The sequence below is a fragment of the Seriola lalandi genome, unplaced genomic scaffold, assembly GCF_002814215.2.
Source record: "Seriola lalandi dorsalis isolate HSWRI2012SDOR001 ecotype SW California unplaced genomic scaffold, Sedor1 jcf7180002054953, whole genome shotgun sequence".
Taxonomy (NCBI): Eukaryota; Metazoa; Chordata; class Actinopteri; order Carangiformes; family Carangidae; genus Seriola; species Seriola lalandi.
This window is the reverse complement of record NW_019525504.1, coordinates 2,083,398-2,110,586: the sequence shown is the minus strand read 5'-3', so window position 1 is coordinate 2,110,586 and position 27,189 is coordinate 2,083,398. Positions and strand designations below refer to the sequence as shown.

Here is a 27,189-nt window from a genome sequence, read left to right as displayed (position 1 = left end):
CTGTTTGCGTTTTCTATAGCCTTGTGTAACCAAGTGGTCAACAACAAAAATGTAATATTTTAATGCACCCAATCTGACTTCCCAGCACTTTTTCACACAGTCAGAAATCCTTTGTGATGTGATGGGTTGGCCTCGTCTGGTGCGACACGTCATGGGGTTGGCCGTGGGCAACAGTGACATAACACAGCTTATTGTGCGAGGAATGGCATGTAACAGCAGAAGCCCAATGCACAGCCCTGAATAGGACTTCAAAGGCAGTCGAGTTCAGCACTGCAAGGTATTTCATTGTAACTCTACCACGCTGCGGAGGAGAGGAATTTGGATGCTAGAATCCTCCATGGCAGCAGGAATTCAGCGGACCTACAGGGACTCTCATGTCAAATTCCCACTCAGACCATTACAGTCAGCACGAAAGCATTCCCGCAATTCTTACATAACGCCGTGTGTGTGTGTGCTGAACCATCACCTGGGCTTTGGCTTGTGTTGGGAAGTGAAATTGGACAGAAAGTTGCTGGCTCTGGCGAGTCATGGCTCGGGGAAAAAAGGTGGAGAAAATGGATTTACCGTAGATATTCTGCCAGTGTTTCCAAAGCCTTACAGTTCTTTTAGCAACTACGTTTGTCAGTCCAGCTACAAATATTCCTCTAGTGCTCTTTCAACCCTGTCTCTCATTTCATATCCATTTATTTTCTCTCCATTCCCCCATTCTCTATCTTTCTTCTCCTGCAACTCAACAAGAACAAAAGTTCATGAGGAAATTCCAAAATAGCTTTACTTTTGTTTTCATTATACACGCGTTCGCCCTGTGTCCTCCATGTTCTTGCCTCCCCTGTCTGCTTGACAGTTGAGAAGTGAAGATGTGGGCTCTGTCAGACCCAAAGTTTGTTCTATTTATACTGTGCAGCTACAGTGGTTAGCTCTGCATTCAGAGCTCCAGGCCTTGGAGGGAGGGGCCTAATCCACCTTCTCACCCCACCGCCAAGTACCGCCAGGCCGGCAGGACCGCCCAGCCCTGTCCCTGCCCACTGTCCGAGCTCCTGACCACATGCAGCTGGGCCGGAGTGATGGAGTGGATGGACTGTTTGAAGTGTATGAAAAGCTATAGGACAAACAGCAAAACCTGGTGTGTGGTCATTCCCTTCATAACCGTAATTGTGAGTGAGTTACAGCTTTTTCCATGAGCGCAAGTTGAGAAACATATTTTCCTAAAGATATTTCCGGAAAAATTTACACAAATATCCACTAATAAAGAGAGTTTAGTGGTTATTTACACAGATTGCTCAAGATGAATTCCAAGGGTCTAAAGTAAGAGACGAGAGAGATTGTTTGGGCCACAATCAATGAAAACTCTTGTCATAATGTCCATTATGCAATGATGGCCTAAAAATTCCACACTGCAAAAAAAAAAAAAAAGAAAGTGCCAATCACAGGAGTTGCCATAAAAGGAAAAGGTATGTATCAGATTTTCCAGGCAAACAGATTTGTTGTACATGCCAGGAATAGTATGAGAACCACTTTGATGAGTATTTATCAAGCTGTTATCAGGAGGCCATCAAAAACAGTTATGTGATAACATAATATTAGTTATGTGATGACATAATATTATACAAAGGAGGAAATAATAATCCTCGTGAGCAGGGAATATTCTGAGTTAGCCATTATAAAGCAAAGATACCGGAGGGAATCAGGTGTTAAAATGTGAAGTGAATTTTTAATATATTGTAGCTTTGAAATACTTGAATCCAACAAAATATTTCTTCAAGGTCAAACATTTATCTTTGCATTCAATTTTTATTTAATCTTTCTTTAGGATGACAAACAGTTGCTTGAGAGAGGACATTTTCATGTTATGACCTTCTCCTTTCCCGAGTCTGGATTGCATTTTACGGAAAGAGTTCATAATATTCTCCCTGCAGAGAAACTTATTTACAGCGCAGAGCAAAAAAGTTCCTAAACAAATCAATCAAAAGCATATACTTGTCCATGTCACGTTTCCTCGCCTCTCAGAGAAACAAACATGCTGACGGGTCTAAAAAAAAAAAAAAAAGGCAAAATGTCACCCTGTCCATGACTTCTTGCTCATCCCTGAATCCATCCCACAATATTGCTGGTCTTTTGAGTCCTGGAGATTCATATACAGTATTTCAGGAATGCAGACTGAAGTCTGATATGCCTGGGCCTAGAGAAGCATAACAGAGGGCAGAAGCCTCAGAGAATAACACATAACCAAAGCCCCAAAGAATTCCCTTGGACACGGCTACAAACCAGAAAACTGTGCACTGGAGGGGAAGACAGGAGAGCTGCTGAAACCCCAGACTTAAATAGCACGGACTCCACTGCTGGTGACTGCCCGACACAGACACTCAGCACTTTGGTTTGTGCTGCTTCTGGACACAGATTGTACTGTATACTATTATGTTTTAGCATCACACACTCATGCAGACGTACAGATTATACACACGGCCTAAATGTAGCACTGTAAGTCAAAAGCAGCAGCTCAGACTTGCTGTTAAATCTTGTAGATATTTTGTCATTAAAGCTGCACTAATCAATATTTTGTACTAACAATGAATCAAATGAATATGTCTAATGTGAGGGGAGTCTGTTAGTGGAATTAAATCTGTCAGGTGGCCAAACACCCAACTCCAAACAAATGCTTCTACTGCTCCGTCTGCTGGATGTGAACAACGTTGTGTTTACGGCCTGTTTTTACACAGGTGCATGGCCAAAAAAGAGAAAAACAATAACTACATTAAAGTTTTACTGATGAGGGAGAATCGCAGGCATTTAAAATCTCATCACTGCTGCCTTTATCAGAGTCGCCAGAACTGAATGGGTGATTTTAATCTATGATTTTAACTAAGTCAACATTTTTAACCCAACTAACATTGTGAACATCATTGGAGAATATCCTGTCTTATTCTTCTTTTATCTTATCAACTATAAATACATTCAACACTTCCATAAACATTTTATCACGTAGAATCATGTCAGGTAAAATAATATCATGTCTGTATTATTTCAATGTACAGTGTGTAAATGTAATTTGCAATGTATGCTACTTCTGCTAAACTCTTATTGCTTGAAGACCAGTGGTGGCATGGTTTAAAAAGAGGACGCATACACCCAAACCTACATGTACAGGTCCCAGCATGGAGTGACCCACTCCACCCGCAGCTCCTGTAACAGAACACAACTCTGTTACTATCGTTCCTTCTTTGACTCGAGTGTTCAGTCACTTTGCAAACGCACCGGTGTTGAAAAGCTCAACCTTTTCCCAGACTGGCTCGATATCGCTGTGTATGTTTGGTGTATACAGATGTCACCCAAGCCAGAAAGAAACTGAGCGTAAGTGAAGGCGGTGTTATGCGTAGCTACATCTTTTTTGATAGTTTTTCGTAAAAAAACGAACAATCATGATTTTCCATTCTCCACTGTAGGTATATATCTCATGTACGTGCGATGACACACACAGTGTGCTCACAGTATAAGTAAGGTAGCATAGCAGCAGAAGCTTGTCTTTAATCGTCTCTTTGGTTAAAGGAGCATCTTGGCATTTTACCGCTAAGCCTCTGTGGCCACCCTCAGACAGAACTGGGACAACACACACACACACACACACACACACACACACACACACACACACACACATACACATACACAAACACATGCAGTCACAAAGCAGCATATCATTCTATGGAATCTATCTAACCTCAACCACTAAGCCACTGAGAGGCAGCTACTTAACTGAAGCATCATCTTCCCTTAGTCTGTAATGACGGCCTGGCCAAATCTAAACCGCTCTGTTTGAAAGGAATGCCAGGACGCCTTCATAAGGGAATGATTAGCCAGGAGCTGTGGAGGGTACAGTGTTTACAGCTCAGCGGAACGGGGGTGCGCACTCACAAATGACGTTCACATTTACAGTTCATACCCACACATACATACAAATGTTCGCACGCAGAGAGGCAGAGAAACACTAATACTCCCACAAAAGTGTTTGTGTACTGCTTGTGCTTGGTTGTCAGGCTACTGTTGGAGCTTTGAGCAAGCGATAGCAATTAGCGTTGCTGTCACATCCACTTCTGTGCGTTTATTTAATAGGGCTGGATTTTATAACAAGGACTGTAACTGTAGTAGTTCAAGGCAGCACGAGGCTTTAAGATAAGTTGTATTGTTATTCAATGGTTACTGGGTGATGCGATGGCCACATATATGACATCTAGTTCAAGATCATCTGTATAGCTGCTGGAACAACTACCCCCCCCCCCCCTGTCTGCTTTTTCTTTTTTGCGTCATTTTGAGATCACCCTCACGACACACTTTGGCACAATGCACCACATTTGATCCTGCTGTAATAAGGCGTGCATTGAAGTGGGTACCAGGCCATCTTGCAAACATCCAAACAAAATCACAACCACTAACCAAACCAAACAGTCTGTCAGGAGAGCGCATGCATACACTCCCAGCCGGGCTGAAAGCCTCTGTCGCTGAGCACACCTTTTTGATTAACTGCCAGGCCAGTGCTTAGAGACAAAGATGTTGAACGCTGGCAAAGATGACTGAAAAAACTGGTTTTCTACTTTGCTGCTGCTGGAGCGCAAGTTGTTTTTTTGCCTGTAAGGCTCTACAGGTTTTGAAATGTTCTTGGTTGAAGCAAGTAGTCTAAACCTTTATCTGTATCAAAAACAACAGCCTTTACTGTACCTCACCCCTTTCAGGATTGATGAAGCATGTATTCATGTGAATGTGTGCGTGCTTGCACACATGCATGCACATATCAGAAAGTGTAGTCATCATCCACAGTGACGATTCCATTGTGACACATACATATTTTTTTTATTGTCACCTGATCTTCCTGCGAACCCAACACAGGTGAAAGAGGATCGAAAGTGTCAGATTTGTGGGAAATCACAAAACGGAGACCTGAGAAATGACTTTTAATTGCTTCACTTTGACAGAGGAAGGAAATGCAGTGTGGTTTGCATGCATGCAAAACTTTGAACAGTTTAAGACAAAAAGAGAGTGTTTGTCATTTATGTGCTGAGGGTAAAAATGTCTTGCATGCAGATCTAAAGTTCCATGTGTCGGACTCATGCAGTACAGTCGGTTGCCTCCTTTGGGGTGAAACCACAGCTATGTCAGTTAAAGCTAAAGACAACACATGGACCAAAACAGGATATTAAAAAAAAGAGTTCACAGCTCCCAAACAAGCCCGGTCCAGCCCTTGGTTGGTGTTTACTGCATGCACTTCTCTGTCAAGGAAACAGATTTAACTACACTGTATAACTGTTTTGTAGAAAGTGGACGTGGCTGCTTCCTTCTTGGCATTCACGGACACTTTTTTTTTTTTTTTTTTGAAAAGGCTGCATTTTGTGTGCAAAAGCTTATACTTGATATCATGTGATATAATCTACATATATGGCCTTCATGGGAAAAAAAACTTCCTCTTCTTTTCCATTGTTAAGAGAGAGAGGGCGGGAGATAGAACATCTAGGTTAACAGGCTTTCTGCAAACATTTACTGTTTGTTATGTGTCATACACCATGGAAAAAAAATGCATTATAAAAACAAGATCACAATCAGACAATTCCAGGAGCTGTGAGAGAGAAAAAAGTACATGTGATATTGTAAACAGGAGTCTCTGACTAATACTTCGGTGCAATATTCCAGATGTGATACTGTCAGCTGTGTCCTCACATGAAACTGGGAGCATGTGTTCCATACTGTGGAGCTGGTGAGACAGATAAAGATGTAGGCAACCATACAATATAACTGGATCATCTTGTCAGTATATAATGATTGTGCCTTCAGTTTTTGAGGACTTTCTATGTAATGCATAAAAATTATGGAGGACCACTGGAGAAGCAGCTGCTCAGAAATAGGCCAAGACTGCATTTAATAACTTATTAAATAAAACTGAATTGTATTTCCGCATTTAGAACAGGAGGCAAAGAAGATATTGTTTTCTGCTTTGCTCATGGCTACAAAGTGCTGCCAGTTGCAGCTTGAAAAGTCAGCTGAGGTAACCTGAGCAAACAGCTTTTACTTCTCTTCTCTGGGCTAATTTAGCAAAATGACATACAACATATTTGTCTTAACATGCATCTGTTAATGACTGGTGTTCTGAAGTGCTTTCTGTTGAGACGCTAAAGTTTTAGTCAGTTCATTCTGTGCTGCCACAAGCTGCAGGCCTCCAATATGGCGGCCAGAGAGCGTCTTACACCACCTGAAAGCCCTGAAAAAAATGTTGCCCCTTTGAAGTTGTGTTACTGCCGCAGGGTGCTACTAACACAGCTTATGTTCAGCCATGTGTGGCTGGGAGTACCTGCCTGATGGCTGCTTGAACCAAATGACTGGTAGCACGGTATACGGCGTGAACACCAACATGTCAGCAACGGTCGTCTGAAAGAAAGCATTTCCCTCTCACAGAGGCTTTGCCCATTGCATTACACAAAATAACCCAAACACGGCCTAACTTTAAGGAATGCTTGTTGCACCACTTGGAATCCATGTGAAATACATCCTTTCCAATTGGTTATCCTCACACCATCCTTTCATGAAGGCTCATGCCTGTGTGAGTGGACCGACTGTTTAGGTTATCCTGATAAGTTATGCATGGAATTTTTACCTAATTTTACAAGTTAGGGAAATATTTGCTGTGTAAACAAGGACTTGTAGGCATTAGAGGACACAAACAGGGAGTGTTTAGATTTTTTTTTTTTTTTTAGGAGGTTGAGAATTTTTTTTTAAATTGGGATACAGAGGGTACTTTATCATGACACAACTAAATGTTTTGCTTGGCTGGTTTTAATTTTGGCCCATTCATGCTCTTTTTTCCAAGTCAAAATCCATAATACAGAGCAGTCAAAGAGTTATAGTGCAGTCGCATCCACACTCCTGTATGATGCCATTCAATCTTAATAGCAAACATGATGTATTATTATCTACACATTTAAACCAAACTGCCCTCTTTAAGGCAGCAGGTATAATCATGCACAACACACACATACTTACAACTCTAAACAGGGAACCACACAAGAAGCATTTTCTGTGGCACTAAGGAATGCACTGGAACAAACATGATACATTCTCCGAAGCCACCATGAAACCAGGGAGCCTTCCTGGTGTGCTGTGTGTGCAGCTTGGGGGTAGGCCTCCTGGTAGGCTATATTTGGGGGACATACAGGGTTCAGGTGAAATACCAGAAACAGCATGACACACATACACTGAAATTGGAGTCAGGGTCAAAGCCACCAACCCCCACGTCGCCCCACCCTCCGAAACACAAGACATATGGTTCTGTGTAAATCAGCTGATAAGTGAATTTGTGTTACTTATGAGATGTTAAGATGAGCATGTTGTAATTTTTTGTTATGGTTCCTTGTGTAAGCCGCTTTACTTTTATATAATCTCCTCCAGTGTTCTTTGAAAGTCTGGTATAAATCAAACTACAAAGTCAATTTCAATCATAACAATAAAAGTTTACCTATAAGGTACAGATCAACAGGTGAAGTATGATGTTTTTATATGCGTATGCGTGTGTGAGCTTGTGCCTGAATGCAAACTTGCATGTGCCTTAAAGGACTCTCCCACTTTACTATATACTTGCCCCGCTCTTAACCCCACATCATACGCAAAACATACACACACAGTCTCTCATTTGTCACTTTAATACACTCTGCTTTCTCTAATCTTTCATTTCCAAAACACAGAATTTTAGCTTGTTGTGTATCAAAGCAGATGGTTAAATTCTATTTTTTCTACTTTCAGTTTTTTGTTTGTATTTAAACTTTTATATGTAATGTCTCTAGTACCTTTAGAGAAAGCAGTTACAAGATTACCACATCCCATTTAATTGTTTCAAATGACAATATTTTTCAAATACTGACTGCCAAACCTGGCGGGCGGTTGAACCTATTTGCATTATGAGTAACTGCCTTGGCCTAACGTGTGGGGAGTGCCTACAGTACTGAATACACCTCTGTCAATATAGCCTACCTGCTAAATGAGTCACTGAACCCTCTGTGACCTCTTGTCTTGAATATACAAAACACCTGCTTAGAGGAGAATAATAAACATCAGTAGAAAATAGAACAGCTATGAATCCCTGTTTTATATTTACTTCTGACAATGTGTTAGATGTTATTAAATGTTCCCACCAGGTTCTGACTCATACCATCAAACATTTGGGGGAAAAGGAGTAAGAGAAGATGTGGAGAGATTGTTTCACACCGAGGAATCATCCTCAAGATCATAGACGATCTTTGTCAATGGAGGTGACCTCCGTAACCTAGCAACCAGCTACAACAAACTACAAAGAGCACAGCGCTGAAAAAATCCAACACTAGCCAGCGAGCTAACAAGCTATGTGTATAAGCACAACCAAGCAAATTGAACAGTTTTCTTATTTTAGCACGAAATGGTGAAACAGACGATACAGATATTTGGTCGCATTAAACCCACTAAGAAAACTACAGCGGTGAGTGGCCAACTAAAACTCAACATTTGAACACAACACACATAATATTAAAATGAATGCTAGGTAGGATTTTTATTTAAGCTAGCAAATGCTGGCGTTACATCAACTAGGCCTCACCGAGTACGAAGCATGCTGGTTTATATTACTGTCACGTCAATTATCCCAGTTTATAGTCGACATTTTATCACCAAATAATAGGTTTGAACTCCTAAAAATAGACCTGTCTGGACATAAGACTTCTAAAGTTGTGAATATATTTTCTGCAACTATCATCATAAGTTTTTCACTAGACATTAAGGGTTGTCGTAGCAGGAAAAGCACAGGTATAACTAATAATAGTAATAATAGCTCCCTTAAATCATTCAAGTGAACAAGAATATACAGTACTAGGTACTTGGCACACCTGAATGAGATGCAGTCATAATTAATGTTTTCATGCTTGCTGCGACATGTCAAAATACCTCGTCTGAAGAAAGGGTCTGTATTGTCACTTACTCTATACACCAAGCAACATTAAAGCGAGATGACCATACTTGAATTATCTCTTGCAACATAAATAACAATGTAAACATTTTTGACATGAAGATGTAACAGTTAATATTTTGTACTGATGTTCAGTTAGATGTAACTTCTTATGTGCACAAAACAAGTTTTCATTGTTTCCCCAATAATTATTTTTCTGGCTGAAAAGCTGTAAGAATAAGTTCAAGTAAAGAGCTTCCCAGTGACAACTACAGTATCATCTATTCAACTAATACAGTGTTTATTCGGTATCAGTATCACGGTCATTAAGGTCAACCATGTTGTGCCAGTATCAGATTTGTAATTGTGGTGTGGTAGCAACAAACAGTGGCAAAGTTAAGCAGCGATATCAACCAACCTACTAGTGGTTATTTTCTATTAAAGTACACACATGTGTGGACTTTTCCACCTGCCATCAGATAAGGGCTCTCTTTATTGGATACACATGTATAAAAAAAGTCAATTTTCATCAAAAACACCCCTGGCAAAGTACTTTCTTCTCCCTAAAGCCCAGCTTATTCTCTGAGCACAGCAGCTGATGGAAGGAATAATGAAATTACTTTGAGGGTTACTATTGCACTTTAGCTTTAGCTGAAAGTATCGAGCAAAATGAAATGAGCACAGCTACATGCTTGGGGTTTTTTGAGGTTCTGCACATGTCCATGTATAGACAACAGAGCAGTGGTGGTCAGGAGAAAATATTGCAGGCAGGGTGACAATGAAAAACAATCCAATAATTTAGGCCTTACTGTATCTTTTATTTCTGAAATCAGGGAACTTGTAATTGCATGTGTCCATTGAAAACATGTGGCAGAACATATGTCAAAGCTCAGGAGGAGGGATGTTTAGATTGACCCACCCAACCTCACTTAAAATGTCCTTCACTGCTAGAGCACAATCTATATTGGTTCAATGTTCCACAGTTTTTCTTGTCTCCCCTGAGGCATGGCTTTGGCTTTGGCAAGCGGAGGTGAATTTGCAGAGCTTGTGTACACTGTATGCCGATCATTATTGGTTGTTCAACTCTATTGCTTTCCACAGGATATATGCTTCATAAACTCAATTTTATCCTTTCAGGGCTTGCAATACCCAAACCACAAGTGGCCAAAGTCATATTTTAGACCTAACATGAATTGTCTTTTTGTTTAAATTGCATTGCATATGTGGTACCACATACCATAACAACATAAAAATCACAGAAAATGTAGTGGACTACATATTCCCCAAATATTCTGTTGTGGTAAATTAGCGCTCTGCCTTGTCCTGCTTTAGTACAGACTTGCCTATGGGCCTTGTTCCACTGTGGGCTGACTCTACTGTTGTCTCTGGCTCCCTCAGGTGTACTCTGTGGACAATGAGGAGAGGATAGGTGCTTCTCTGGAGTTTGTGGTTCCCAGAGACCTGGCTGATGGCTTTGTTAACAACAAGAGGGAGTGCTACAAGTTCAGGTAGTGTCTGAGAGCACTTTCCATTTGCTTCATTCCCCAAATCAGTCACTATAATTTAAAAATAATTTACCTATTTTTTTATATCTACAAAATAGTTCTACTTCAGTCTGTCATTGACACTTTAGAGTGCTGATTGAAGTGAAGGCTGTTATATCAGCCCTTCTCTCATTCCAGAGACAAATGTCTTTTGTCTTATAAAAGCACCAGCAGCCTTTTCACAGTTGAGCAGAAATATAATGTCTTTATAATCTCAGTATAATTAGCCACAGTCTCAAGATAGTGCAGACCATCAAAGCAATGACCATCTCTAATGTTCAAATAAAATTGGGAAAAGCAGGAATCTTGAAGATGATGAATTCAGCTCTTGATTTCAAGCTAATTCAAGCTAAAATCTGCAAGAGTGATGTAACTGTAAAAATAACTTGAATGAAGACAACATACACAGAGCAAGGTGTGATGCCCAGAAGAATTTAAGCTCTCAAGGGTGCATATATTCCCATGAATAATTCATCCACCAGTTCTGTCAGTGCAGAGCTAGAACATCTGTTTAACCCTGGTGGTGAAAGCTGCAGCCTTATATACCCTCTGGGCAGGGCCCATGCCACGCTTCCAAGCCCTAAATTCACAGTTACGGAGTCAGACAGCAGTGGACACTGAGAGCCTTTGAAAACCACAGAGTCTTATAATAGCCTGTGGAGGTTCCCTTGTGCCCTTATAGAAATAAAATTTCCACATTTAACAATCTTCCTGGGCGGATTCCTCTCACATCTCTCTCATCTTTCTGTGGGATAAAACATGATGGGTTGAGATGGCTTTAGAAAACAGAATTACTAAACTCCTCCGCATCCACTTGGGAAATTAAATAGACTGCTTTGTGCTTATTCAGTACTGCTTTGGGTAACTGTTGAGCCTTGGATGTTTGAGATAAACTGTATGTTATGGTAGTAAATTAAGTAATAGATATATGTTCTGATCTGTTCTGTTCTTCCAAATGTGTCATGGTGATACTGTCTTTCTATTTTTCGCTTTTGTCCAGGTTCCAAAAAGTGTTTGATCAAGCAGTCAAACAAGATGAGATATTTGAAAACATTGTCAAGCCAGTGGCAGACAGGTAAAATCTTACAGACACTGAAATATTAGTAAATGTTTGCTTTAACACCAGGTAATTTTGAAAGTTTACATCATTCCTTTAAAAATCTTTGTCAGCCTTTAAAGCTACAACCTTTAGTTATCCCATTGACAAATCACACATGTCAAAAGTTATCACTGCCCACCTGTGCCCAGCAGTGCTTATCTCTCCGTGTTGTGGTCGGGCCACACAGGCTTTAGCAAGCCTTGTTGACAGGAAGTCAGTAAGGCTCAGCTTTCTTTAAGATGGAAATGGAGGGTGTCTGTGATTTTTGGCGTGCTTTACATACTTAAACCACTAAGTGGACTGAGCTGGCAGGCAAGCTGGCACACTGTGCCACCGTGAGTGTGAGAACATTTTCGAGCCACAACACAGAGCTACACTAGATATCGTAGCTGCTCACTCATTTTGAGCTAATTTGTCATGCACAAGGACCACATTCATTACAGTAGATTCACCTGCTGAAATATCTGGCCCTCAACATCAACAGTGCAAGTAATTTGTTAATTCCACTCAATGTAATGAAAATGAGTGGTACATTAGGGCCCATGATAGATTTTAAATCTTAAACATGTTTAAAATTTAGATGTGCTCTATATATCAGATGGATTTGATTTGTTAAGCACAGGCTCATAAGCATGTTTTCTCATTTATTATCGATATTATAGACTACACCACAGTCAATTTAGACAATATAGTCACATTTAAATTGATACAGTTAATATTTAATTGATGGTAAATGGCTGAGTATCATGACTGAAGGAACCAGATTTCCCTGTTGATATTTTTACAGTGGGACAGTGTGTGTTTACAGGTTAGATTTTAAGGATTCACCTGTTTTGAAAAAAACTACAAGAACAAAGATGATGACCAGACGTTTTAATATACAAATCCACTGGTGCAAAGTAGATATGTGGAAGCTTTACAATTGGATATCAGCAGAAATTGTGATGTCATGCATCCCTTCCAGTTTTTCGTCTGATTTAAAAAGAAATTGTCGTCAATATAGACACACAGTCATAAAATAGACACAACACAATATATTTTGCATTTACATTTAATTTCTTCATCTCCCTGTTAGCAGAATTGTGCCTCAGTGATGAAATTCAGTTCTTTTACCTCTAAGATACTTCTAAACAACGTTTAGCAGTTTGCAATGCATTTCAACAAACAAAACTCTTACTGTGTCTGACAGATATTTACCCCCTGTCTAGACTTAGCTTAGACTGATTCCAATGGAGAAAAAAGCCAACAAAAGAAGGAATTTACTTGGAATTTCCTCTGATTAAATGTTGGTTGTGTTGTAGATATGTGAACAAGGTTCTTCATCTCTTTCTCCTTGCCAAACACTGTCCTCCTGGCTCAGTCTGGCCCAACCATCTCCTCAGAATTACACCCCAGTCTTCTTACTCACAATAGGGGCTATTTGTGGAATCCCACAAGTGTTTTGCATTATCTTTGCTGTTAGGAGACATATAAACAACATGGTGAGACGTCTGGATCGGCTGACTAAGGACTTGAATATATTTGACCTGACTCACACGGGTTCATTGGCTTAGGTATTAGGTTGCCCTTCCCAGCCAACCTTTGAACAATTCCCCCTTTGTTGTGGCAGATGGTAAACATCAGGTTAAAAATTTTCAGTCACAACAAGACTATATCTTGCCATATCAATTTGAGCTTGATGTCTTTTCGTCTTTGATATGACTATAATGTCTGCAGCCTAGAGGACACTATTCATCTCATATAGCCATGACCAGTCTGTCTTTCAAATCAGATGTTTCTTACTCAACTGTCAGTTCCTATCCCCCATTGTAGGATGCCTGTTTTGACAAAGTTTTAACTTTTTAAATCTCACATCTTGTTACAGAAATCACAAACAGAATCAAATTTGGACTGACAGAATGTTTTTCCTAAGCCCCTTTAGTCGGGAAACATTTATTCAGGTTTAGTCAAGAGTCACTTTGAATTGCAGCAGTTTCGCTGTTACCACACAAAAACCCAGTTTCATACACACAGGCGCCTATCCTCTCAACTAGCAATAACTGTCAGGTTGTTGTTTTGGTTGGTACACTGTCATACTTGGCGCACTTCAAGTTTAGCCAAAAGCTCTAACTCGTTTACTTACACACTAGTCTCTGTCTCTGCTGTGGTGTAACCGAAACCAGTCATTTCAACCCCAACACAGTAGTTTAAAAACAAACCAGCATTAATAGCTGCAGGAGAGGAAGAGCCAACATAATGATGTTGGGCTGGCAAGGCAAACTCTCTATCTGCATTGTAATCCCATTTCACAAGGCTGTGAAACCTGCAGCCCAAGATCAAAGAAGAATGGAGCTGTTCAGTTTTACCCTTAACTGTGTTACCTCAAACGTTTGGACATACTGCTGCTCATGAAAAGAGCAGGAAGAACAAGCATCTTCTGTATGATGAGTTGCAAGTCTCCAGGGAAGCTGAGGTGTAAACAGCAACAAGCATTGGGAAACGCCCAAGCCTCAGTAGCAGGGCCCAGCCCGCATCATTAGCACAGGCATTAAACTAAACACTGAGCTTGTGTCTTCTCTCCCCGCTGCCAATCACTACCATGACTCATGCTAGATTAAATGGACACCCAATGGCTGACTAACCAACCACCATTTTCATGAGTGGACGTCGTGTTTTATATAAACTGACATGCAGTTTTTTCCTCTTGCCCTTCTCATGCAGGGTGTGGAATTGTACAGCTCACAGGGAGGGAAACCCACACACTGCTCAAATACTGGGTTGGCAATTGCATTAGAATAAGTGAGGCTTAACTTTCATTTATAGTTCATCTTGAAAAATATAGGATGAAGATATCCATTTCCTTGCATTTGGCAAGTCAGAGAGGAGTTTATCCTCACCTTTTATCCAAGCTCGTGTGTCAGAGGGCCCCTATGTCATTTCACTATTTCTGCTGGTTTATTTCCAAGACTATAGAGCAAAAGTTTTTTTTAATGTCAATTTTCTCTACTTCTTAGGAGTACCATCATCTTGGATGTTAAGGTCATTCATACAGAACTAGATACCATTGGTTTCCATTGCTCTGTGCACGTGCAGAAAGGCAGCTCAGCGCCAAACCAAAATTTACCGTGCCCTGCCTAGTTGAGTGGGTTTGGGCCCTTTCCTTCACTCATACTCCGAGACATTTCTCCCTCACCAGCAGATGTCTGTCGCCATTGCAGCTCTCCACTCACTGCCACCTTTCCTGTGGGTTTAAAGTGTCAGATTCAATTCACTCAGATGTTTGGTGTCTGCTTAGGGAGACACTTGACAGTCCCTTTCACTTTTGCAAATTAAGATGGTGATGTCATAGGAGGCAGAAGCAACAATATGGTTATATTTACGGACATAAAGCATTCTGGGTTTTGCAAGTCATAACATATTAATGTCATTGAGACTGTATTTTAGCTTTAGCTTTGCACTGTTGACAATCAATTATCTGTAGACCCATTGCTTGGTTGCATATGTTTAGCATTCTTTAAAAAGCAGCAGTGATCATAAACTGTTTATCATATTCACTCTCATTTGTTGTTATGTTCTCATTGACCTTACAGTAACATAACCAACCCTTCATGACCAAAGCGCTGTTCCAAGGACATCTACTGTTCTTGTAAAATTTGAATGGGTTTGTTCCCATGGTCAACTGGCCAGTGAGAACAACTTGGATGTGGAAGAAGATTAGTCATTGCAACTAAACTATATATTGAAACTGCTTCTTAGCAAATATGAAAAATAGATAATATACAAACAAAACCCTTATGATTTTGCATAAGTGTCCAAAAGGAGCTTGTTGAAAGCAAGTACACAACAGGAAAACGAGTGATCACAAAACAGGTCATGGGATGAGCTTGACAACATAAATAGGTATTTGAAGTTGATAGGTGCATTGACTGTTAAGATTATAGTAGATACTTTACATAAGCACATATTCCCAACGGTCAACCACTGATCTCAGGCAGGTCCTAAACGTAGACCTTTGTGGTTGTTAAAATATGTCTGCCTTTACGAGAGAGATCATAACATTCGATTATTTGCCTAAACCATAAAGATAAAGTGATAAGGGGGTTTCTCAGTGTCTTTCCTGTATGTGTGTGTCTGTGCAGTGTATTGGCTGGCTTTAATGGTACCATATTTGCCTATGGCCAGACGGGAAGTGGGAAGACCTTTACCATCACCGGAGGGGCCGAGCATTACAGTGATAGAGGCATTATTCCCCGCACCCTGTCCTACCTGTACGAATGCTTCAGCCAGGTCAGCACAGTGTGATTTGCCTTTTTTTTTCAATTGATTGAAGGTTTCAGTTTAACTGGTAAATACTGACCAAACAAGCAAAGTGAAAATTAGTATCTTTCTCTCTACTGTTAATTATTTTCCTGTGCTGCATAGCATCTAAATGTAAACATTGTTTATGTGTCCGGGCCGATTTTACATACTACATTTTTCGCTTCACAGGACAGCACTATGCTTTACACCACACACATCTCCTACCTGGAGATCTACAATGAGATGGGATATGACCTTCTGGATTCCCGACATGAAGCCTCTCGACTGGAAGACCTACCGTCAGTGGCCTTTTCTTTGCTTTTGCTACAGGAAAGATACTATAATTACTCAATGAAATGTCAACAATTAGAGCCATAAAGTGTAGTGTATATTTCACTTTTCATAATTGCACTCATGTCTAATTTTAAAGTTGGAAAGACCAATCACCACTGGATCCATTATTCTCCTAAACACTCGTGGGTTTAGCTGAGCCTTATTCCCCTACAGCCATTTATCAGCCTGGCCTGGAGTCACTGTGTGGTGAAATGTGGAGACTCTAGTATTTACCACCACACAACGAACTGCCAACTGACATAATGAGACTGTGGGACAGCATTGGATGTGGTCAACCTGGTGGCAGACTCTGCCACTGGAGTGGAGAGCAAGAGGGTCATGTGGAGAAATAGTTTTTCAAAGATGTTTGCTGCTGCAGCTGGTCCGAGGGAAATTCTTTTTTATATGTATCCCCCTCTTTTTTCACTCATATCTTGTTCTTTGATGCTTCCCTCTCTGCCTTTCCCATGTCTTGGTGACTGTGTCTCTGTCTCACTGTTTCTTCCTGCTTTATTTTCTGTTAGTTTTTTCTTAATTTGTGTCCATCTTCTGTGTAATTATACATTCTATCTGTCTGGAGGTTTGTCTGTCTGTTATCCTATGTACCGGTATTTATTTTTTTATTTATTGCCTCTTTTTTGTCATAGTCAACACTGATTCATCTCGAAGTAGACTTTGGACTTCCAGGCAGGACATCATCGTGGTACATCATTTTAGTGTTTGGTGCTGTATTTTCTTGTACCAGTTCCATTCAAGTTTTTTTCTCTCTTTTTGCAGAGGATCCAGCTCAAGGTTTAGATACCCACAAATCACAGTCTTCTGTAAATAGACAGTGCCCGTCGTTAACCATGCTGTGGCTACACTTGCTGATTCAAGGACAAGCTGTGGCACTGACAAATTTCTCTCTTTGACTGTTGGGCTGCTTCTCTCTTTCACTGCATACAGTACCTTTTTCTCTTCTTTCTGACATACTCTTCTTATTTTTTTTTTCTTGTTTTACCTCTTCTTGTCTCCATCTGTGCGTTATTTCCATCATGCGTTCAGAATTCCAGCCTCTAAATTATCTTCTAATTAATTTAAGATCTATATAATTTTTCATTTGTGTAAAAATACAATAATTAAATCCTATTTAGGGTTGATGGGGCTGTTTAGGAAAATAACCCTGCCAGGACACAGCCTTTAATCACATTAAGATTAATACTGCTTTATCACACTACCTCAATTACCTACACATGTTGACACAATTATCTACATGTGTTCTCCAGTCATTTCTCCGTCTTTGATTTGACATCTCAATCCGGTAGCCATACTGTCATAGCCCTGGTGGCGTGATGGAAATTATGTGGTAAGATCATAAGGAGTCGTTTCAGACCCATCTGTTCAAGCACACTGTTTCAGAGTGCCTTGGTAAAGACCAATCACCTGTTTGTTTTTAAAAGCAAGTCCTGTCTGTTATCAAGTTATGAACCCCCGGACAGATAAAGCACATGTGTCAAACTGGGTCGCAGCCCACACTGACTTGCAGATGTGGTTTGTTTGGATTTAGAGCTGAGCAGGGCCAAGGCAATGGGAGGAAAATAGATGACATAGCTGACATAATTAGTTTTTCGTAATTGCGTCAGTGTTGGATTACTTGGGTTTTGACTGGGTTTACCCTGCTTTGTCATTTTTTTATTAATAATCTCAAGTTTATTTCAAATAAATTTATTATGCTGGAATTCCCTCTCACTAAGTTTTTTTTTTTTTTTTTCTCCCAGACGAGTAACAATCATGGAGGATCCAGACCAGAATATCCATCTCAAGAACCTGTCGCTGCAGCAGTCAGCAAATGAGGAAGAGGCTCTAAATCTACTCTTCCTGGGTGACACCAATCGGATGATTGCAGAGGTAAGAAAAAGGGGAAAAAGGGGTTCCATAGTGATTCTGCGCTACACAGCAGAAATGTAAAATATAACTTTCTCTATTTAAGTGACATACCATCAATGCAGTGTTCTTAGTAAGGATTGTAGACAGTATGTAAAAATACATAACCACATAACCACTCCCAAGGTAAGTGGCATAAAGGGTATTTTTTTGTCCATAAATGCAATATGCATTCTAAAAGCTACCTTAAGACCCTTCTAAAATATTATTTTGGTCCCCTGTGGTCCCTTTTACCATGTTTTTCCTAGTAAAACCAAGCATTCTCTCTGTAATTTCTGTTTATGCTGCAGTGTTTTTTTTTTTCTACACTCAGACACGCGGACTCCCCACTCTGATGAGACATGTAGTGGGTCAGCTTTTGCTTTGCAACCTGAGGTTTGCAGCTCACTGATCTCACCTTGTTTACTCTTGTTGCTACTTTGTAAGCAAATAACAGACAGTAAAAGTGAACTGAATAATCAGGTTTCAGTCAAAGATTTGTTTTTCATTTCTGACAAGTATTTCAATGTCAGTTTTTGATGTGGCTGAGATTCCTCTATGAAACAAACCAATGAAAAAGAAATAGTTATGGGATCTAAGATGGAACCTCTGTGGAACAAGATAATGGGTTTGATGCCTAATACTGTATAATGTATCTTCATTTTTAGTGTGTGAGAAAATGCATCTGCCAAGTTATACACCTATTCCACTGAACATGGCTCATTACCTAAACAATATTGCATTTGTTTTGTTTTACCTCGAGGACACACTCCCAGTGTCCACTGCTGTAAAATCTGTGGGAATATGTCAGTGGAAACACATTCCTGGATGTTACATTTGTCCTAATCAAGTGGTCAAGGCATTGCACAGTTCAACAGGGAGCACCCAGCATAGTCCACCCACACAGACTTTTGTGAACTCTCTGGGACTTTTTCACAACAACATTTCTCTTGAGCCTTAATCAAACAAAGAACCTTCATGGTCAGTTTAGCACTGCCAGAATCATCCCAGAAGCCCTTGCTCCTCGTAGGCCTCCAATAGAGTTAACAGTAATGCTTTCTTTCTTCTCTTGCTCGCAGCCATGTGGATAAAAGATGACACGTCCATTCATGCAACACTCAGTAGACCATGAGCTCACTCACTTTGAGACCTGGCAATCCCCTCTACACTTTTATTGGACAGGAAATAAAATACACCTTCTCAACTCCTCACCCTTACTTCAACCTCATCGGGAAACTTTTCCTCTCATCTGTCTTTTTTTCTCTGCATCCTTGTTTCTTTTCAACACATGTGGGGATGCACAGACTGAACCTCTCCCCCTTCCTCCACATCCTAACTGCCTCTTGAACTTATGGCAGGTGATCCAGATTTGTTTCAAGGTTTGTAGCACCACATTGCCCCTTTACGTTGACCCACTTCAGCACTGTGAAGGGTCAGCCATGTGCATATGGTCAGTTATATGCACATACTTACTGAAGCTCTGCTGCTGCTCAGTCTTGATAAATGCTGTGATAAACAGGACACAATAGCACATAAGAGCCTATTCATTCAGTCATTCCTTATCTATGGGAACCTGCCAGTGTATGTAAAAACTTTTAACTGTCATCGATGAGTGCTGGTTTTGATTTCCGCTCCAGTGCTTGCATTAGCAATAACTTAGAAGCTGTGTGACTTTAATTTCTTGGTGCATGTATTAGAATAGAAGCACTTTCCTCCAAGCAATAAAATGTTATTATTTTTAATGCATTAGCAGCTAATACTCTGACTGTATATATAGTATCTCACACTGCTGCTTTAAGTATATACAAACTACATTTTACTTCTGAAAGTATTTTGAGGTAAGATCAACAAAAATATGCGCATATCACATTCTGACATATAGTACAATTCAGGATTTTTAAATGTTAAAACACACTTAAGATTTTGTTATTATATATAATTAATGTTAAAGCATCAAAATATGATAATGCACTTGTCTTATGGTGACAGTTTTCTTTGCTGCACGCAGGAAATGCATCGTACATAATTAGAGCTGTGAAAAACACACTCACTTTTTCAGTGACTGGGAGTAAAATAACAGCACAATACAAGCTACTTATCTAGTTTATACCATCATTTCATAGTAGTACTTAGTGTGAAACTAAAACTATTTCTATAACATGGAAACTCTATTCCTAACCTGGAGCCTTTGATGCAGTCCTATTAGGTATGTTATCCCTTTCCATCTAAGGGCTGCTTCATATTACTTTTAGGAATACCCTGTGGAGCAGACATGGACGTGTGCAGAGTGAAGGGAATTTGGATTGAGGAAAGAGATGACAGCAATAGGTTAAGATAGTGAAAGATCTGTCATGAGCTGTCATGACCCCAACAGGCTGGTGTTGGCATATGAACGCCAACAACAAGTCAGGGTCAGAGCACCTTTTTAGAATGAATGACCTGGAATGTCTATGATGATGTTTTTTTATAGCAGAGAGAAAAAGTGAATCATGTCTGTGATCAGTGACAAGAGTCTCAGCCTTGACCAGAAGCTAATCCAAGTTAAGATAAACTCTATCATCAGGATAATTGTTATTTACAACCACCATCATGTTTTCAAGCTATGGCACAAACATAAGAAAGCAAAAAGAAGTCCTTGATCAGCACTTTTTCAGTGAATGTCCGTTTCCTCTGTTTATTCTCTCAACGACTTCCCAATGAGTAACCATCCGCCTCTAGTTAATAAAGCTTGTTTATGCAGAGTGACTCATAGTCTAATTCTGTCTCTTTCTGGTCGCAACCTGACTTCTGCTGTTCCAGTGACCATCTGAAAATCAACCTCAGCTTTTGTAAAGCACCACCATGTGTTTACTGCTCATCAGTTACACATGGTGTGACTTTGATCTTCAAACCATCGGGAGCAAAAAAAATAAGATTCAAAGGAAACATGTTTTTTTGTTGTTTGAATATGGGAATACCGCAGATGGAGAATAAAATTCCCCTTTTTTTGTGTCCACCATGTGTACCAATTTTAGAGGATTCAGGATACTGTCACACAAACCTAACTGCATCCCATCAATATTATGGTATTTTCTCTCACTACTCTACTCTCTTTATTTATTTCATCTCCAGACTCCCATGAACCAGGCATCTACACGTTCACACTGTATTTTCACTGTGCACTTGTGCAGACGTGAGCCGGGCTCAGCCACCTTGCGGCGCTCCAAGCTCCATCTGGTGGACCTGGCTGGGTCGGATAGAGTAAGCAAGACTGGCCTGAATGGGCAGCTGCTCACTGAAGCCAAGTACATCAACCTCTCCCTTCACTACTTGGAGCAGGTAACCACTGTCGAAACCTTTTTCTCTGTTTCAAATAATCCATGCTATGAAGAATTTAATATGGGGAATATATTTGATGTAAACAATGAAATATATATCGGCATATGATATCTTTTATTTGATGTGTTTGCTTCATTTTCTGCAAATGGTTTGACATACCAATTTTAATGCATATCCTGCTGATTCATGCTCCTTTATAGCTTCAACCTGCTATGTGTTAAAGGTCCCATATTGTATAAAGTGAGATCTATGTCTTTTTTTGATTATAAAGCAGGTCTAGGTTCTATATTAATACTGTGAAAGTATCAAAGCCTCAGTCCACAGAGAAATGCACACAGCCTGTATTCAGAAACTGAGCCTTAAAACCAGCCGTCAGGACTTCTGGAACTTTGTGATGTCACAATGAAGCAGTCACCGCCCTCCGCCATGCCCCAAGTCCCGCCCACTTGGACCCACCGTCCAACCAGGGTTTGGTTTGTGGAGTGTTTACCTGAAATCTGCTATATTTTTATTCACTCAGAAAACAGTCAGCCAATTACAAGAGAGGCTCTTCTTCTTAAAACCACAAATATATCTTTTTGTGGATATCAAAACTTCAAATAAAACACCAGAAAAGTGTAAAATATGAGACCTTTAATCATAATTCAATTAATGTTAGATATTTGACTTTTATTAATGGTTATCCTGCCACTTGTGTATGAGTTGTAATGATGCTGTCTTTCAGACATTACTGTATGGCATTTCATTTGCCCCTCCAATTTTGTCTTCATTTACATGTCAGCCCTTTCAATTCTTCTCTTCCTCAGGTGATCATTGCTTTGTCAGAGAAGAACCGTTCCCATATTCCCTACAGAAACTCCATGTTAACATCTGTGCTGAGGGACAGCCTTGGGGGCAACTGCATGACCACCATGATCGCCACTATGGCAGTTGACAAGAGGAACCTTGATGTGAGGATGGTCACACCAGTACCATGTTCAGACACAGCATTCTGTTAGATTGTCACATAGTGAGCAGAAGTAGGCATTTGGAGTGAAATCATGTTACATACAATACTTAATTATAGTGCTGTACTTTGTATTTTGCTCCATAAAAATGAATGAAAAGCTGTGCACTATAAAGTAAATATAGATTAAATATAGCATTTTCTCATCTATTTTTAGTCCTTGCATGTATACACTTGAGCAAATATATCAAATGAGTACTTAATTAAGAAGGAGTAATAAGGAGTAATAGTTGTCCCTCAGAGAGAAAAGTATTGAGACATTTTTAAAAACTTTTTTTCTTCAGGAGTCCATCTCTACATGCCGCTTTGCTCAGCGTGTGGCTCTCATTAAGAACGAGGCGATATTGAATGAAGAACTGGATCCTAACCTGGTGAGACAGCCAGACACAGCACTTCAGCAGTCACTACAAATACCGTAGTTTAGCCACACAATCACACCACAGAAGCAGGACTTTATGTGCTGTTTCATTATGACCAGACCCTCCTCATAGCTTCCAGACCTTAAATTGATCAGCGGTTGAAATGCAGTGAGAATCCAGCTTCTAAATTTAACGAAGTGTAACCCATCATGTGTTTAAGTGTCCTCTTTAGGGTTCCCCAACAAAATGAGTTTTTCCAGTGTCACACAGTCAATCTGAAAGAAACAGTTTTCCTCGCTCAACACGTGGACGTCTGTCCATCTTCTATTTAGACTGCTCACAAGTCTTGTTTGTATTCGGATATTTTATCCCAATATCTCTCAGCCTCTTGAGAAAGCATCCAGCTGGAGACAGGTGTGTAGTTTATATACAGTATTCATATTCACATTCATGCAAGGAAGTACAAACTGCACCCATGCAGCCACATAGAGCGATTCCTGGCCAGATGTTGTGAGTGTTTACTTTCAGTATTTTTATTTAGTATCTATATACTATGATTACATATTTATTTTAGTAAGTTGTAGAAGAGGCCAGAGTAGGAGATGCAGAGCAGAGAACGTTTTGGTGAGAATAACTCCTTGGGCTGTTGCAACATATGTAGTTACTGAGGGCACTCATATGCAGTACCACAGACCTTACACGTGCTTCCATATCTGCCTTTTATTACATGTTATACATAGTGAGTAATAGGAAATCACTGTCTGAGCAGTTTAGTCAGGTTAACCCTTGACAATGACTCCCCTCCTTCACTTTCTCCCTTTACAATCCTTGTCACACCTTCCCCCATTGTAGTTTGCCAGAAAGCAGACCTGGTAGGTGTTGGAAAGACCCTTTGGGGAATATACAGTAGTAAGTCATCACAGCTATATCCGCTTCCTCCCTCCCACTGAGATCTGCATCAGGATCAACTGCTACTGTATTACTGCTACTGAGACTTGGCTGGCCACTTGCAAACCCTACAGAGGTATTTTTAAGAGAGTCTGCGGCCGGCCCAGTAATTGTGACAGTGTCTGGCGGCTCCCAATTGGGTCCGGCACAGTTACAGCTCCAGGAAAACCCAAACTTCTTGGGCAAACTTCTTGTCTCTGTTTATGGCTTTTTAGTGTGTTTCTCATTTTGTTCGTTGCTCCCGTCTCTCTGTCTCTCCCTCTATATCTCTCCCTGGTTTACTGAGAAAAAAGCAAAGCCAGCAGTGCAGTTGGCACATTAGTATGATGTCATTTTTTTGTGGTTTGGGGTGACACTTAGACTTCTTTGGCCTTCCCCATCTGAAGGCACACAGCCTTTTGGACTCGCTGGCTGCGGTAATTGATTTGAAACCTGGAGTTTGCTTTTCACAATCTTCCAGTCAGTGTTTGCTACATCATTCAGACCACACACTGCCTTAATGGTCCTATACTGTAGCCTACAGGCTACAAAATGCAATTCTTCAAAGCCTGAACAGCAGGAAACCAGCCAGACCAGGCAAAACATTTAACAAGGCTCTTGTGGACAGGGAAAGAATGAGGTGCTGAAAGTGACCTGTGATCATAATGAAGTCAGCCGCAGTGACCACACCATATAAGGTTCGCTCGCTCTCTTAGCCCCTCTAGGATCACTAAGATCAATCTTAATCCTCCCTTTAGACCAGGCCGATCCTGACCTGCAGTTGCCAGAGGAGACTGTCAATAGTAACTGTATCTTCCAAGACACAGTAGCTTTTATTTAAAGTGTGTCAACTTGAGCATTTTTTTGCAGGAGTGCTTGGTTTGAGGTCAGCCGAACTGCCATCAAACTTCTCTCTGTAATTCTTAAAGGGTCAAATAAGTTGATCTGAGGGTGTTGTTATGCAGTTAAGCGGAGGCTAATAGGAGGCTGAGTGACCCTTCTGAACCTGGTCCCTCCCTACACTTAAAGATACACACAACATGTTGCTTAAGAAGACAGGTCTGATTAGCGCATAGCTGTGAGTCAGTCTGCGACCTGCTTTAAGCCCACCAGAGAGACATGTTCGGCAAGCGGGTGTAAACATTCCTATGGGTGGTTGCACTCCCTCGGTCCTTCATATGCCTCATCTAAGTGGCTGCCATTTGTTAAGACAGAGGGGAGTTTGTAAGTGTAGTGGAGCAGTGCAGTGCAGAACAGTGTTCTTTGCTTTCCTCTACAATGAGTAAATGTTGCCATGCATGGAACACAGGCGATGTGTTAAGGTGTAGTGGGACACTATGCTTCCTGTTCTTTCATAAAAAGAGGTCACATAATAACAGGCCGTTCGTCAGAATACATGCACATTTGAGGTGTAATCTGTGGTTATACTGCGGTGCTTACAGTTTACTGTGGGTGGTTTTCAGCACAGAATGGATGGTATGCTTTCAAGAAAAAGAGAGATAATTTAAAGGAAAGACTGTACGAGTTAGTTTAATGTTTCAAAGTTAATTATGTAACATGTTTATAGTAAACACAGACAGACGCGCAGTGCTGCTTTTCCATCACCATAGCAATCTGCATGTTGCACTGACATGGGTTTCCATGTGATGTGCTGACATCATCAGTCACATGTCCTGAGTCAGTTTTTATTCAGAGTGTGTGCAAGTCTGTTGTGGTGCTGTGGTACCAGTCTGGGCTTGGCGCTCTGAAATAGACTGCACCATTCTGCTGACCAACAACTGGTGGTCAGCGTTTGAGGATGCAGCTGGGAGAGTTACATCAGACCACGGGTTCCAAAAAGGAGATACAGGGAGTGGCTCTGGTGAGGGATGGTCAGCTATGATATTCAATGTTAGAAAATATGATATGGGGTGGATTAGGGGTGAAATTTTAGTTAAGTTAAGTGGCACCAACCCAAAACCACTCTGCAGGTCTGTTTCTTCTCAAGAGCATCTCGACTTGACAGTGCCTGACTGTCTGACTGGTTTTGTCTTTCCATTTGTCTGCTAGAAGTGGCAGTGCTTTCCGAACTTAGATCACTTCGTCTGACCTTTGACTTTGATTTAGTTTTCACTGACCTTTGTCTCCCTAGCAACTTTGTGTCAGACTGTGACCCTATGTGTGTGTCACTCTAGCACACAGTCACCATTTTCTGTTGTATTTGCTCTTTCCCCCTGAGATGGTTCTAGTCTTTCAGTCTGCTCTAGTATTTTGCAATGTGGTCAAATTCAGTGGCTATAGTTAAGTGCGATTTATACTGAAGAAAGAAGTGGATCATGTGAGAAAAAAGAACAATTGCCACTTGTTTTTTTTAGGCGGTTTAGTGTGGTGTGTGGTAGTGTTTTGTGGTACGATTTGTGCAGATTTTTTATTACAACTGGTCTGGCTTCTTCTCAATAACCACACAATCCATTGATTTTGGTGTTGGCTTGTTTCCCCTACCATTAACATGTAATTGCACATCTCTATTTAGATGAAATGTATTCCTTTCTTGGACCAGTTCCCTTTTTTATAGGGATGTGGCAAATGAGTAAATGCCCAGTTAATATCTCGTACAACTACCTGCAGAGAAGTCAAGCTGAAGCTTTTAATTAGGCTAATCAGTCTGTAGGGGTTGTTCAATTATGGCACACTACTACTAACTGCTTAACATCAAAATAAGGTTGCATGTCAACTGGGCTGACCTCTAACCTCTTGCTCCAGGTGTAGCATTTAATCCCACTTAACAGGCCTGTTGCACGAACAACAAAGAATTAAATATTAAATGCACTGTTAGTGAAGCAGAAAACAAAGGGTTTGTTTGGTGTTTTACACGAATAGTATGATTACCATCAGCAAGTTATGCATTGAATTAATCAATTCATCAGTCTCTGATGGCTCTGTCTGATAAGAGCTATTATTGTCAGAATCCATTCTTTATGGCTGTCCTGCATACATGTGATGGCACTAAATTTATTAGGGGCTAGGTAGCCAGACCTCTGTAGGTATGGATTATTGTCGTTGATTATTATATAGGTTATATGTAATCATGGCCAAGAATGGACACACTTGTTTTTGGTGGATTCTGCTTTCATGCATCAAATAGCTTCTTGTCATATATTCTCTTTTATCAAAATGGCGCTCTAGAGCTTTCCTGTGTTCACCAGGTGCAGGATGCAATATCTGAGCACACAAAAAAATGTATTGCTGTCAGTATTCAGTGGAATGATGCTTTAGGCTGTTTATAAAAACAGCTTCTCCTGATCAGGATTTTTGACGTAAGATGCTCTTGCTGTTACTGTTGTTACTTGCAGCAAAGATGTTTGTCTAAGTACTGAAGAATCTGTGTCTGGGCTTGGTGAGATACAGTAACTAGACCCGTACAGTGGTTACAAACAGCAACCAGCCTGTTGGCTCCCTTAACCTAACATGTGTGGAGAGACAGCATCAAAAGGTTTTAT

General features: G+C 40.5%; 1 protein-coding gene across 1 annotated transcript in view; it reads left to right on the top strand.

Annotated features, from left to right (window-relative positions):
• The first annotated feature begins 8,386 nt into the window (after nucleotides 1–8,386).
• kif6 (kinesin family member 6) overlaps nucleotides 8,387–27,189 on the top strand; it is a 55,103-nt gene continuing 36,300 nt past the window's right edge. Inside the window, exons 1-9 of the mRNA XM_023394725.2 lie at nucleotides 8,387–8,482; nucleotides 10,343–10,452; nucleotides 11,489–11,563; nucleotides 15,706–15,853; nucleotides 16,055–16,164; nucleotides 17,956–18,085; nucleotides 21,212–21,418; nucleotides 22,225–22,368; nucleotides 22,709–22,795. Of these exons, the coding sequence (XP_023250493.1) occupies nucleotides 8,423–8,482; nucleotides 10,343–10,452; nucleotides 11,489–11,563; nucleotides 15,706–15,853; nucleotides 16,055–16,164; nucleotides 17,956–18,085; nucleotides 21,212–21,418; nucleotides 22,225–22,368; nucleotides 22,709–22,795 (1,071 nt within the window). The 5' untranslated portion in view covers nucleotides 8,387–8,422. The remainder of the gene's footprint in view (nucleotides 8,483–10,342; nucleotides 10,453–11,488; nucleotides 11,564–15,705; nucleotides 15,854–16,054; nucleotides 16,165–17,955; nucleotides 18,086–21,211; nucleotides 21,419–22,224; nucleotides 22,369–22,708; nucleotides 22,796–27,189) is intronic.